Source organism: Oncorhynchus nerka, linkage group LG15 (assembly GCF_034236695.1).
Source record: "Oncorhynchus nerka isolate Pitt River linkage group LG15, Oner_Uvic_2.0, whole genome shotgun sequence".
Lineage (NCBI taxonomy): Eukaryota > Metazoa > Chordata > Actinopteri > Salmoniformes > Salmonidae > Oncorhynchus > Oncorhynchus nerka.
The window spans coordinates 66,589,177-66,604,398 of NC_088410.1; the positions used below are offsets into that span (position 1 = coordinate 66,589,177).

At 43.2% G+C, this 15,222-nt stretch overlaps 1 protein-coding gene across 1 annotated transcript; it reads left to right on the forward strand.

The window, feature by feature from the left end:
• Positions 1-1,485: 1,485 nt before the first annotated feature.
• On the forward strand, positions 1,486-14,224 carry LOC115143154 (GATA-binding factor 2-like). The gene is made up of 6 exons (XM_029683272.2): positions 1,486-1,719; positions 2,134-2,650; positions 3,412-4,002; positions 7,390-7,535; positions 10,792-10,917; positions 12,626-14,224. Exons 2-6 carry the CDS (start codon positions 2,419-2,421, stop codon positions 12,911-12,913), a joined length of 1,383 nt encoding a protein of 460 aa, XP_029539132.1. The 5' UTR covers positions 1,486-1,719; positions 2,134-2,418; the 3' UTR covers positions 12,914-14,224.
• Positions 14,225-15,222: the final 998 nt, after the last annotated feature.

The window sequence follows — 15,222 nt, forward strand, 5'->3', positions numbered from 1 at the left end:
GTTGTTGCCCTCTCCCTTTCTCTGCAATTGACATTCTAATGGAATACAGAAAGAACAAAACCCTGTCTTCAAACATTTACATCAAAAGGTGCAACGTTCTGGGTAAAGACACAAAACATCCACATCAAATTACATATTTTTCTTTTTTAAAACAACATCGAAAATAATACATTTTTTTACAGTATTAATTTACCATGTTTACAAACCACTTAATGTAAATGTACATTACTGTATTGTACATAAGCTGGTCATCTAGGTTTATACCTGTAGACTTTCCACCACCACGAAGAAAAACAACACACAATACAGTAATTGAGTACATTGAGACATCAAGTGGTTTGTGATGATGTGAGTAAAGAACCGTGTGGGCTTGATTCCCATGAGGAACCAGTATGAAAACGTATGCATTATTATTGTAAGTTGCTTTGGACAAGGCTGTCTACGAAAATATAAAAGGAACGAATAGACCATTTCAGTTTTCACATAGAAATAAGTTACATTTGCAAAGTATTTCAAGAAACTGGTAAACATATAAGTAGTTTTATTTCCCGCGGCTATATTTTTCCTATAAGGAAATATGACAACATATAACATATACCAGCTGAAATGTGCCCCCCACTCCAAAATCAAACAGTTCTCCCAACAAACATTCATTATTCATTTCTCTCATCTAATGTGAGATTACTCAGGTTTGATAAGTGCGACAAAAATCTGGAAAGCTTTGCCCGCGGGATAATGAGGATGCTCAGACACCGGTGGCGACACTGTGTCTTTGCACCCATGGCTGGACTGCTCGGTTTCTTGGGTCCGCGTTATTGTGACCATATACTACACCAACCCCATTTGGTGGCCCTCTATGGCTGGTATACGCCCTGTGCGCTGCTGACCCGCCAGTCAAAGGAGGCATTAATATGTAAAGCAGCATGTGATTGCCACTGATTCACAAACATGTTTATACTACACGAAAGACCACACTGGCCTACACCACAGCCATAACTCTGCCAGAATGTTTGTAATTCATAGGCTGAACAGCATGAATAAGATTTACATTGGAGTAGCCTAGCCTATTTAAATTATTACGCATTTTTACGTATGATATTTAAAAGTCTGGCATATAGTTTAATGTAGCCTAAATATAAAGAGGTATACATACTCATTCCTATTGAAAATAACTTTTTTATTCAAATATAAAATGATCATTACACTTGGCATAAACAAAGACATTTCTCCCCTGGTTGAGAAAGCATTGGTGTGGGTGGTGGCCCGGGGCTGCTTAACTAATAAGGTGACGCTGTTGATTAATACGTTCTGGGATGAGACAAGCATACAGGGGCCAGGGCTGTCCGCTCGCTGGTGCTTGGGATGGAGAGGCGAATGGCATGGTGATTCTGCAGAGGCAGTTGTCAGAATTGGCAAAGGCAGAATCCAATTGGCTGTCGCGGGATCAACGCTGATGTCAAGACCCCGCCCCTGCGCACATGACATGGAATTCACTGGCGCCAGTGCTGACAGTTCCTACAGCTGCATGTCGCTAAAGGCCTATCCGTCTCCATCGGAGTTTACGCAGCAAATAACCCTACGCCAAAACCAAGGAAAAATAGACCAAACATATGCCGTAGAAAGTGAGTCAATACAAGAAAGGAACATCTACTTGCTAACTGGAGGAGAATTCTACCAAAGGGGCTTGAAATCGGAATAACCAAGCCTGAGACAGACAAGGTATTTGCATAAAATATATATTATTTTCTTCTCCAAAATTGTGTGAAGAAAACAAATGACTTCTTCCGCTCTGTAAGAATTTTAACAGTTTGTTCTAGGTGTACTGACGATTATTAGTTTACTAGCCTATATGGAGAGTATGCATGAGTTCAAAAGTACTTATCTGTGCGCGTTACGGTGAGGATGGGTCGATTATTTCAGGTTCCTCGGAATGGGAGTGGGTGGGGACGAGTATTTGGAGGTGTTTATCTTATGTTGCACCTTTACATACATCACTTACAAATCGTACATAAAAAAGAAGCAGCCTCTCCGAATTATTCTCTTCGGACAGGACAGGCATACAAATAAAAAAAACACGTAACACCTTGTAAATGCCTCTGAAATGTGAACATCCTATTTTTGGTTGTATTACAGGTGTCCAGTGTCAAACACTACCCGATGCCTGTTGAAGAAGGAGAGGCAAGAGAATCTCATCGGACTACTAGTGAAGACCGATTTATAGGAGATTGACGAGCGAAAATTCTCTACACATTTATGTTCTGTTTTCCACAATAGGAGGACATTTTATCAGGAGAGGGAGGCTATTTTTTTTAAGACAAAGCGGAGAGAGTAAGGTTCAGGAACACGTTGTCCTCTCTCTAGAGAGGCCCCTCTTCTCTTTTCACCCTGTTTGCCCAACACGGAGAGATCCACACAGACATGGATATAGCGGCTGATCCACCTCGGTGGATGCACCACCACGCCGTGCTGAACGGCCAACACCCGGATTCTCACCACCCCGGCCTTTCGCATAACTACATGGAGCCCACCGCGCAGCTTCTGCCCCCCGACGAGGTGGATGTTTTCTTCAACCATCTTGACTCGCAGGGAAACCCGTACTACCACAACTCCGCTCATGCACGGGCCAGAGTGTCCTACAGTCAAGCTCACGGTAAGACCTCACATTCACTTTCCTAAACAACTTAATTATCAGGATAAAGTAGGAATTGTCGTGGGCATAGGCTATTCATGTATTTTCTCAAAGCAATAAACAATGCGCACAGACTTATTTAGCCATTCATGTGGGTGGGTTTAAATGCATCGGTTTGATAGGGCTACTAGTTTAAATTGCAGAAATGTCAGATAGAGAGCATGCTATAAAGTTTCATTTGCATGGGAGAACAAAAATGTAAGGCAGTGGATGAGACCATTAAAAGTTGTGGACACGAGAGCAATTCAGACGATGACAAAAAATAAGGAAATTATAGTCAAATAAATGTAATTTACCCTTCTTGACTGAAGAACTAGTCAGATAAACAAGGAGTGAGAAACTATGTAATCATACATAGCTGAAAGGGTGTCATATATTAGTGCTTGGGTAAAGCGAAAGAGGTTCCAGTGCACTTACCAGACCTCATGCATGTCTTTGCTAAATATTTATCACTGACTATAAAATATCAAGATGACTCAAAACGAGAAAATATATTTCTGCGGTTATAGTTTCTGTGGTTTTGTCTGAATAGCTGCCAACTGCATTTTTTGTGCCCTTCGCGAATCGAATAATTCCTTTAAGTACGCTGCGTCAACAGGTTAAGGACTTCGATGCCCCAACTTTCTGTAATCCTATAGCATCACATCATCAATGAGAGTTGTAACATTATTAGCTGGTTTGTGTATTCCATCTATGAACATATTATTCTACTATTCTTACAGCTCGCTTCGCTGGGGGTCAGGTCTGCCGGCCACATCTCCTGCATAGCCCGGGGATTTCATGGCTAGAGCCCGGCAAAGCAGCCCTCTCAGCGGCCCACCATCACAACGCATGGGCGGTCAGCCACTTCAGCAAGACCGGGCTACACGCCTCAGGTTCCGGGGCTCATGGTGGCCTATACCCCTGCAGCAGCAACGCCAGCACGGCCTCGGCATCTTCGTTAACACCCGCGTCCCATTCGAGTCCACATCTCTACAGTTTTCCCCCTACCCCGCCGAAAGATGTGTCCCCAGACCTCGGGGCCGCCTCACCCTCATCCTCTACCCCGAGAATGGACGAGAAAGATTCTATCAAGTATCAAATGTCAATTTCTGAAGGCATGAAAATGGAGGGTTCCAGTCCTCTCCGGAGCAGCCTGGCCTCAATGAGCGCACAGACCCCATCCACCCACCACCCCATACCGACCTACCCCACATACTCTCTCCCGGCAGCGCATGACTACGGGGGCAGTCTCTTCCACCCAGGCAGCCTGCTCGGAGGATCATCCTCCAGCTTCACCCCGAAATGTAAAAGCAAAACTCGGTCGTGCTCAGGTGAGTCTAATCTTATCTCGAAAATGTGTTACAAATGTTTGTGTTACAGAGTAAAATGATGATGAAATCATCATTTTATATTATTATTATTATGACAGAACACACTGAAATTATGTTATTGGATATAGGCTTTATAGGCTATATTTAAGCTATCTTAGTGTTATAACAGTTTTGTTTTATCTAAATCCATAATTGAGTTAAAAAACAAATAAGCCTATATTAAAACCAGAATACTATGACCATGTATTGAATTACTGCCATCCACTCAACAAACTGAACACCGTTTAAACTAAAAACAAAAACGTAGTTCATTTTTAGACCAAACAATATAAGATACCTTGTAGATAATAAATATAGCCTAAATAAAAATACAAATATGTAATAGCTAGGCTAGAATTGTTATGTATATTTAGATGAATGTATATATTACGGCCTGTGTTTAAATGCATGCGTAAATATTCCCCAATGTAGGCTATAGGCTATTCTATAAGACGGGTAAAAAAAAGTTGAATGAAACGTCCATGGCATTTTCAAAACTCCCAGTTTAATGCAATTTGATTTACTCCGTTACCAATCTTTCCATTAACGTCCTTAGAAAATAGGACAAAATGGGATGACAATATGCAATATCATCATAATTAGCCTTGACGTGGAAGTAGGAGTAGTGTGCATGGAATAATTGGGCTGAGGTTACATCGTGCATGTATGTTGTCATAACTCCTTTCATAGCTCTTTTCACACACACACACACACACCGGTTTCTTTCGTCGCAACAACACAGTCCGCCTCGAAACAACCAGTAGGAAGGTGTAGGCCCCTACACACACATGCTCCTAAAGCAGTGATATCCACATAATAGTAATCCTGTATGTGAATTACTTTGCTTCGCCTATGGATCACGAATGTTATCTCAACATCTATTTTCATTCCCAAGAGGACACACACATTTATTATAGTTAACTCTAATAAATAGACTAATTATATACATAAAAGGTTAACAATAACTGTTTATTTGTTATGGTGTGGGGGTGGACAGATACAACCGTAAGAGGTGGTGTGAGGTTATGCTATGCTGTGTCCTCTTCGACGACTTTTTCTGGCCTGATTTATGCAGCCACGTTTTTAAACAGCAGACATACCGTTTCGTCTTTATTATGTAAACTGGTCATATCCATTCTGTATTTTGTTTTGTACAAATCGGTAATATCAACATAGGCCTAATGTAATTATAATGTAGGCTTAGACTAATGATTATAAGAAACCATGCGTATTGTAAGCTGTGAAGAAATAAAACGATCACAGTGTCCCAGGCCTGAGTAATATACATTTGTCCAGGCTACTTTATTTGGTTAAAAAAGACAGGCAATGGGTACTGCCTCGCTTCACGCACACACCCAAGCCCTGAAGTTCGGCTGAGCGCGGGCCCGCTTCGGCTGACACGTTTATTATCCTCTTTTGTAAACCGCGACTCAATTACGCTCGAGCTGGCACGCCCTTGAGAACGGTGAACTGGATACAGCCCCGGAGGTGTGAAAAGAAGATCCACTCGAGCATTTGGGCCAAAAAAAACTCAGTATTTACAATCAGCCGTTTCTTTGTTACATAATACAGCATTGTCGAGGCTGACATTTGATGACTGTAGGCAGAGCTGATTGCCTTCAAGCAGCCCCCTATCTTATAACCGGCTCCCTTTTACTGAGCACCAGTATTAATTTGTTATAGAATGAAAGCACCAACAAAAAATCAATTCACCATATTTCACAACTAAGGATTAGATGTCTCAACATAAACCCCAAGAGTAGTCCTAAAAATAAAACCCCCATCTGTCAGTTATGGTCATTGTAAGACAGAGGCACAACTTCCATCATGAACACCCAGATAGGTGTTTGGAAGTGGAACCTCCTCACTGATATATTTATGTCTTAGGGGCTCTCCCTGACATGAAGGAGTAGACTGTCCTGTTACTAGGAGTTTTTCTTTGTGGGGATGTCCAGTATTGGTGGCTTGCAGGACCACAGAACTCTATAGCATCACACTATTCTGGTGGAGTCCCTGCTCATGCATACCTTAGAGGCACTTCCTGTTTGACTAACCCTAATCCAGGCCCCCTTCCTCTCTCTCTCCATCTCAGTCTCCCTCTTTTTTCTCTCCCTCCTTCTCTGGCTCTCCATACTCAGCATTATGTGGAGCCACCAACAGAGGCAAAGGCCCACAAGTATGTTAGTATTACCTCTACTAGTCTAGACTGACAATCTGATCCACATTATAGGCAGCACAAATATTTCAAAATTACTACCTTAGTTTGCACTGTGATTAGGTCACTTTAATGAATGGTCATCATTCCTAAGAATTCCGATTTAAAGTGAGTTATAGCAGGCTGTTTAGCCAATATAATGATGAGCTGATGAGGCTGAGAGAAGAACAAGGAGATGTTGATTATCAGACCATCTTTGCCACATGTACACACACGCACAGACTCACACCCACTAAAGCAGGGATCATCAACTACATTCAGCCGTGGGCCAATTTTTTTCTTTAGCGGATGGTTGGGGGGCCGGGAACATAATTGCAAATAATTTGTACACTTCAAATTGACCGCAATAAGCTCAAACAGATATGTTTGCCTAAAACAATCATTTCAAACCTTGCTTACATTTGTGTACGATCAACTGTCTGTCTATTATGCGTGGGAATACTTGGGAACAGATGTCTTTAATTAAAATCACTTGGGAGCTGATTTCCTTGTGTTTTTACAGTCTTTTGTGTCAAACATTTATTTATTTCAACATTTATTTAATACTTTGTTTTGGCCCACGGGCCACCAGTTGGGGAACCCAGCACTAAAGGTTAATTTTCACCATACTGTATATATGGGGAGGAAAATCATTGTAATCACAGCTAAATGTAGAGAAACGTGAGAGACAGCCCACATTTCATTTTGGGTGTATGGGTGCCTCTGTCTGAAGCATGCCTGGGTCCCAGCTGACCCAAAACTGACAGGGAGGAACGGAATAAAGCCTGGCAGCAGCATTTTCATGTTGTTATTCCAAGAGTCTGCAGAGGGTTAAACACACACTCTTTCACACAAACTTCAGACCAATAATACGCAACCTTTTCATATAAACAGGAATTCAAGAACAGAACTAGAGCGTAGAAATTAAAAACAAAATTTTTATTCTTAAAACTTTTCCCATGCTTCTGTGCACCTAACATAAAAATATGCAGTCCTTGCATACTTTTTCAGACTAATTAACATAACATTTAAAAAATTGTACTTGCCACTACTACAGGTTACATAATTGTTATGTATGATAAATGTGTCATTAGAGTTAACAGGTTAATTTTATAAATGTCCCTGTGGTCTCCCTCCACCTGCATGCTGCTCAGAGGGGCGTGAGTGTGTCAACTGTGGAGCCACGTCTACCCCCCTGTGGCGACGGGATGGTACGGGCCACTACTTGTGCAACGCCTGTGGACTCTACCATAAGATGAACGGTCAGAACCGACCCCTCATCAAGCCCAAACGCAGACTGGTGAGTACGCACGCACGCACACACACACACACACACACACACACACACACACACACGGAGGGCGGAGATGGGAGGGGCAAAAAAAAAAGAACACGATAGGGGGAGAGGGGAGAGGAGGGCCATAATTCCAGGAAAGTTATATTTTCCCAATCAGTTTCCGGGAATTGTGTTTCCCACTCACCCTTGTGCTCCTTTACACAGGCTGTTAGCGGAGTGCTGGCTATCTGTGCTGTTTCTGCTATCATTATTGCTGCTACTTCTGATACTGCTACTGATACCAGGGCCGGCATAGGCCTCTATCATCCCTCACTATATAGCTCACTGTGACTGTCTGCTGTGGAGGCTGTATGAGTGACTGGTGCACTGCACGCTTTGTGTAATTAAGTCACTTTATAGGTAACAGAAGAAAGGAAAAATAATGTGTTTCTTTTCTCTGCGAGTGAATCTAGGTGACTGGTGTGCAACATACTTGTAAATGGATATCTCTGCCTTTCGCATAGCCAAATACTGGACTGGGCCTTCTTGCTGCTTGGCTGATATCACATTGTGTACTTCTCATCATGAACTCATTTCAACATCAATGTTGTGTTTTCCTCAGAGGGCAGCAGCCAGGTCAGATCCAGACTAATATAGACCAGTTACACAGCAGTTCAATGGACTATGTAAATGTTGTCATTACTGAAAATAGTCCTTCCAGACTTAATGTGCTGGTGACTCCATTGATTGCAAAAAATAAAATAAAAAATGTGTTAGCATTAAATGTTAAAATCTATTATTTTCATATAACAGTAACTATTTATAGCCCTGAGCTAACCAGACTTTAAAACCATTGGTCTCAACAACAACAAACACGCAATTAAGATGGCACCTCTGAAACAGCAATGGAGGGAATTGATATGACCCAATGAGATATAGATTTGCATCAAATACGAAAAACAAAGAAATAGGATTCTCCACGGCCTGTTGACAGATATATGAGGACCTAAAAAATGATATGCATAAATGCCAAAATCTCTCGATTCAAGATATGATCTGAATATTTTCTGTAACATTTCGAATAGCCCACAATAGGCTATCGTTTGCGGGCGTAAACCTATTTGCATATGGACTAATACATCAATAGCATAATTATAATAATAATAATGTTATTAATAATTATATTCATAATAATTATAATGGTAGAAATAATGTAAAACATAATTTAATAATAACCATAAAAAATGTGTTTCGTTGAGCTAATTTCACTACTCGAAGTTGATTTTTTTTAAGGGTATTTTTTTCCACGCTCCTCTTGAATAAATAAATAGGGGGTTTGCAGAAATAGAGACATTGCTTTAAAGCAAACTTCAATAAAGTTACATTAAACCAACGTGGAATAGACCTTGAATTTATGTCGGTGCCCAGTGGGTAGACTTATTTTCTGCAACTTCATATTTGGAATTTTAATGTCGGCCTAATTAGCGTACGCCTGTTCAAATGATTTACGAATCGGTTCCCAAATGTCTCAGGGTGCATAATACGATTATTAATCTATTAATCAAAGGTTACGTATAACAGTATTGAACGCATTTAATGCTTGAGACATAAGTAGATAATTTAGGCCTACATATTTCATGTTGACTGCGTTTGTTTAAGGACCATCCTAGAGATCATATAATCCTGTGCGCATCTTGATAAGAGAATGTTCGAGATATGGCTGAGGCAAATACAGACAGACTATTGACATTCAGCCGACAGCATGAAGACTACACTGATCTGAATCATGCAGGCTATACAAAAAGCATCACCGACGCGACTCCGTTTGATTTTGGACTGTAAGGCCTATTTAGAGAGTCTAGAGACCCGTTTTTAGATTTTTCTGAAACATTTGATTGTGCGGTTTTACATTGAAACCTGAAACGCCATGTAGCCTAGGCTATGCATTTTAGGGTCAACGCATATCCCTGGGCCACAATCAATATAGCTTCAACCTGCAATAAAAACGTATTAAAGTTTCATCATTTTCCCGTTGGTCCTAATGTCTGAAAAATCCAGTCGTTGTTTTTCTCCCTGAGTCAGTAGCCGGTGCGTTTGTAGCCTACTTTTCAGCTCGCGTGTTTTCAGTACTCGCGCAGGGTCCTTCCAGTCGTTTCCTATCCGGATATCTGCCGGCACCGATAAGGAAGCGAGGCCAGCACATGTTTCCGTTCGTCGCGCGCTAGTACACTTACTTTTTTTTCATAGCAGTGGTCAAGCAGGCCAGTCCTCAATATATAGAATATAGCAAAGCGATTAGTACAACATTTAAGGACACTTTATGTGCACAGAAAAAAAGCAATGGAGAACTAGATGCGTGCAGGCCGCGCAGGGGAGGTGAAATAAATGGGTTTATGCCCTGTTACCTGTGGGACAAAGGCTAGGGCTCCAGCCTCGACTTGTAGACTTCTTTACTACGAAGTTTGTTTATATTGGGAAATTTTGACGCAATTTCTACTTGAATCAATAGAGAGGTATTTTGCATTAATCCATAGTTTACGATTGTCCGTAAGTGTGTAGGCCCATGCACTATTCTGACTGAGGGTTCAGATTACCATATTTTGCTGAAGGGGTATATGTACGTTTTATGCGTGTAACTGTCTCATATTAAGTGTGAAGAATCCATCTGTAATGACAGGGGATCGCACATGCTGCCCTATGGCCCCCCTCGCTACCTAATCTCTATTCAATAGCAATGCTTTGCATCTGAGAGGAAGAGCTTTGATAGTCAGTGTTCATCAGTGTACTACTGTGTCTGTGAAATTAAAAACATTTCACATGCTGGGAGAAAACTAGCCAATAAAGACAACCCATTACTTTCTTATATGATCTATTCAGCATGACTTTTATAGTAACCCCTGATTTATTAGGTTAATAGAGACCAATTCATACACTAACAATACAACTATTTGGTGTATTTGATCAATATTCTGTCAGGGAATGTAAAGACTGGATACCTTTTCACTGCATAATTCCGTCATTATTAAATCGCATTGCAATAAACTATCAAACTATCACGCAATATGAATACATTTCTGATATCATATGCAAATCTATAACTATAAGGAACAACTTCCATCTAAAACAGCATGAAATATGATGTTTTCTCGGCTCCTGGCAGCTGATATACAAATACTATACACACCGCCCGACACTAACGTCATTCCCAACCTATGCTTTCATGTGTTGTGTGTCCGTGCTGTTGTGGTCGAATAAAGGCCTTCTTCATGTTCCTCTCCAGTCTGCGGCCAGACGAGCCGGCACCTGTTGTGCTAACTGTCAGACCACCACCACCACACTGTGGAGGCGCAACGGCAATGGAGACCCCGTGTGCAACGCCTGCGGTCTTTACTACAAGCTGCACAACGTAAGTCTTTCACTGCTGACAGCCTGACCAGCCCTTACCCACACGCAGCCTGACCAGCCCTTACCCACACGCAGCCTGACCAGCCCTTACCCACACGCAGCCTGACCAGCCCTTACCCACACGCAGCCTGACCAGCCCTTACCCACACGCAGCCTGACCAGCCCTTACCCACACGCAGCCTGACCAGCCCTTATCCACACGCAGCCTGACCAGCCCTTACCCACACGCAGTCTGACCAGCCCTTACCCACACGCAGCCTGACCAGCCCTTATCCACACGCAGCCTGACCAGCCCTTACCCACACGCAGCCTGACCAGCCCTTACCCACACGCAGCCTGACCAGCCCTTACCCACACGCAGCCTGACCAGCCCTTACCCACACGCAGCCTGACCAGCCCTTACCCACATGCAGCCTGACCAGCCCTTACCCACACGCAGCCTGACCAGCCCTTACCCACACGCAGTCTGACCAGCCCTTACCCACACGCAGCCTGACCAGCCCTTACCCACACGCAGCCAGCCAGCCCTTACCCACACGCAGCCTGACCAGCCTTTACCCACACGCAGCCTGACCAGCCCTTACCCACACGCAGCCTGACCAGCCCTTACCCACACGCAGCCTGACCAGCCCTTACCCACACGCAGCCTGACCAGCCCTTACCCACACGCAGCCAGCCCTTACCCACACGCAGCCTGACCAGCCCTTACCCACACGCAGCCTGACCAGCCCTTACCCACACGCAGCCTGACCAGTCCTTACCCACACGCAGCCTGCCCAGCCCTTACCCACACGCAGCCTGACCAGCCCTTACCCACACGCAGCCTGACCAGCCCTTACCTACACGCAGCCTGACCAGCCCTTACCCACACGCAGCCTGACCAGCCCTTACCCACACGCAGCCTGACCAGCCCTTACCCACACGCAGCCTGACCAGCCCTTACCCACACGCAGTCTGACCAGCCCATACCCACACGCAGCCTGACCAGCCCTTACCCACACGCAGCCTGACCAGCCCTTACCCACACGCAGCCAGCCAGGTCAGGAAGACGAAAAGGTTGCACTGATTGGAATAGGATAAGGAAGAGGGATAGGGAGAAAGGGATGGAGGGAAGGAGGGAGAGATGGAGGGAGGGAGAGAGGGAGGGAAGGAGGGAGAAAGGGATGGAGGGAAGGAGGGAGAGATGGAGGGAGGGAGAAAGGGATGGAGGGAAGGAGGGAGAGATGGAGGGAGGGAGAAAGGGAAGGAGGGAGAGATGGAGGGGGGAAGGAGGGAGAAAGGGATGGAGGGAAGGAGGGAGAGATGGATGCAGAACTTGGCCCCACAGACACACTGGGCCCTGTTGGTGTTTTCTTTCTTTGTGCTTTATTGTTTCCATGGTAGGCGTCATCCCCTTGAGACTCACAATGGTGGGACTGTTATTCAGACAGACCAACTGCGTCTGTTCAAATGAGGCATAACTGTTGAAGGTTAAGTCTTGGTGCATTGCCATGTATTACATTGAATATGGCCTTGGTTTTAGGGAGTAAGCTGCGTACTGTTTCTGCATTTTATTTGTATTGTTACATTTCTTTAGAAAAAAAGACAAATAACTGTATCTAGATATGGTTATTCCTGTACGTAGTCCATTCAATTCAAACACATTAAGTTGATTATAAACCTTCCCAACCCGGTCACTCATCTCTCCCTCCATCTCCTTCTCCCTACAGGTGAACCGACCTCTGACCATGAAGAAGGAAGGGATCCAGACACGCAACCGCAAGATGTCCAACAAGTCCAAGAAGGGCAGGCGGGGCAACGACGGTTACGAGGAGCTCTCTAAGTGCATGCACGAGAAGTCCTCTCCTTTCAGTGCTTCCTCCCTGGCTGGACACATGACCCACATGGGTCACCTGCCCCCCTTTAGCCACGCCGGTCACATGCTGCCCACCCCCACACCCATACACCCCTCCTTTGGCCACCCCCACCACTCCAACATGGTTACCGCCATGGGCTGAGCTGGGGAGGATGGGGAGGCACAGGGGATGTGAAGATTGTTCCGTTTTCTAATGGGGGTTGAGGGTCGTATAGGCCTCTTGCTTGAGGACAATGTGTATAATGTTAAAGACATTGCATTTGGTTTGTCTATGTTGATTGTCTTGCTGTATAGAGAGAATGTAAAGGGTACGTGGGGTATGGGGGAACCAGGCAGCATCCACTGATGGGTGGGTGGGGTGGGGTCGGGGCGGGGCTATTTTACTCTCTATTAGGTACCTTCTTAGACCAGAGATAGACTACACCTCACCTCCACCCATCCCCATGCATATACCGTCCCCTCCCACCTCGCCCCCGTCCTGCTGCAGTGGTATGTGCCGAGCAAGTCTGAAGTAACTGTGAATATTGTAAATGTGTGAGATACGAGGGTGGTGAAGACAACTTTGGGGCGAAGACAGAGCAATTCCCTTCACACCATTTAATAAATATATGCTGGATTTCTGCTCATGGACTTCTACTATTTTTAATGGACATTACAACAAAAAAAAGAAACAAGTAAAAAAAAAAAAAAAGAAGTTTATAAAGCTTAATTTGAAACTGTATATTATTAATGGTATTATTATTATTGTTGTTATTATTGTTATCCAGATAATTTATTTTCACTGCCTTTTGCCTTTTTCTTTCACCTGAAACATTATGGATATTGTTATCAACATTTCTATCATTATAAATCTATTTTTAGCTGAAGTGCTTTCTCTGAGCTGTTAAACATTTCCTCCTAATGAAAATAAAGGAATCAAGTTTAATTCTGCCAACTGCTCCCTCTTCACATGAACCCCTAGTGAAGGAGAGGACTGTGTGTTTAAAACCTTCACCAATGAGACAGAGAGAGATACACAGAGCAGAGAAATAGATTGAATTTAACAGATACCCAGTATTTGCCATTTCTGCTGCAACTTTGGATACTTCATACAGAAAATCTGATGCTATTGTTGGAATAATAAGCTGATTTACACATTAACACGAGCAACATATCTGTTCTATCAATCCTATTTCTATGTTTGGAATAGTCTTTTTTGAACTTTGTCCTGTTCTACATTACCTAGGCCTCTCCTGTTCCATCAGTGTTGCCATGGTGATGAGCAGTAGCCTGTACCTCTTGGTTTCTCTGATGTGTGTCTCTGTGCCACAGCACAGTTTTGATTTGCTGCCTCTCTACTTAGCAGATAGAAAACCACACACCTGCTCTTTATTACCTGTCCAAAACAATTATAACCTGACAATCTGGATGCCATTACGTACTGATGATAATAAAGAAAACTTGTAAACATGAATGAGACTTCTCTGAGACGTATTTTCCCCACGCACGCACGCACGCACACACACACACACACACACACACACACGCACACACACACACACACACACACACACACACACACACACACACACACACACACACACACAGAATAGCAGGTTTCCCCAACTGGCTGCCTGCGGGTTATTTTATTGTTGGACATAAAATACTAAAAACACCAGCAAATCAGCTCTAAGTGATCTTTTCCACAGTATTGCCATGCATAATATAGAGATAGGTGATCGTATACAAATGTAAGCACGTTTTGAAATGATTATGTTTTTGTCAAATATTAAATCTGTTTGGGCTTCTTGTGGTTGATTTGCAGTTTACAAATGATTTGTAATTATGTTCCGGCCTCCTGACCATCCGCTCAAGAAATAGTTCCGCGGCTGAATCTAGTTGATGATCACTGCCATATAGCATAAAATGTGAATGGGAACGTTTGGGTAACAAGTGATTTAGCTTTGTGCCAATGCAGTAAGGGCAGAGCCGGCCCTACACTTCTAGGGGCCCTAAGCAAGATTTTAGTGGGCTCCCTCTTGACTGCGTAGAGAAATGTATTAGTTTTACAGTTAATTTCCTGCAAATCCACACATTTTTCCATGGGGAGTAGAGACTTTTTTGCAGTTTTAAAGCTGATTTCCTGAGAAAGAAAACTGCTTAACTAGACACAAGCTGCTACTACTATAATTGGGATCATTTGCTTAAATCTTTTGACCTGAGAACTACAACAAAAACAGTAGCTAAATGGAATGGATGTCCTGTTCTGATTAAAATCATTGTGGGAAGTTAGTTGAAACAAGAGGCATTCAGCCATGGCATTGTAAACGTTATTTTGGTTAGCTAGCCAGCTAACATTAACATAACTAGCTAGCTCTTCTGTACAAATTATATTTTTGCTGTTTATCTAAATAAACACCTTGGAATGTGTTTATGGTGGAACTTTCTGTACGTTTTCCTTCAACACTTTGT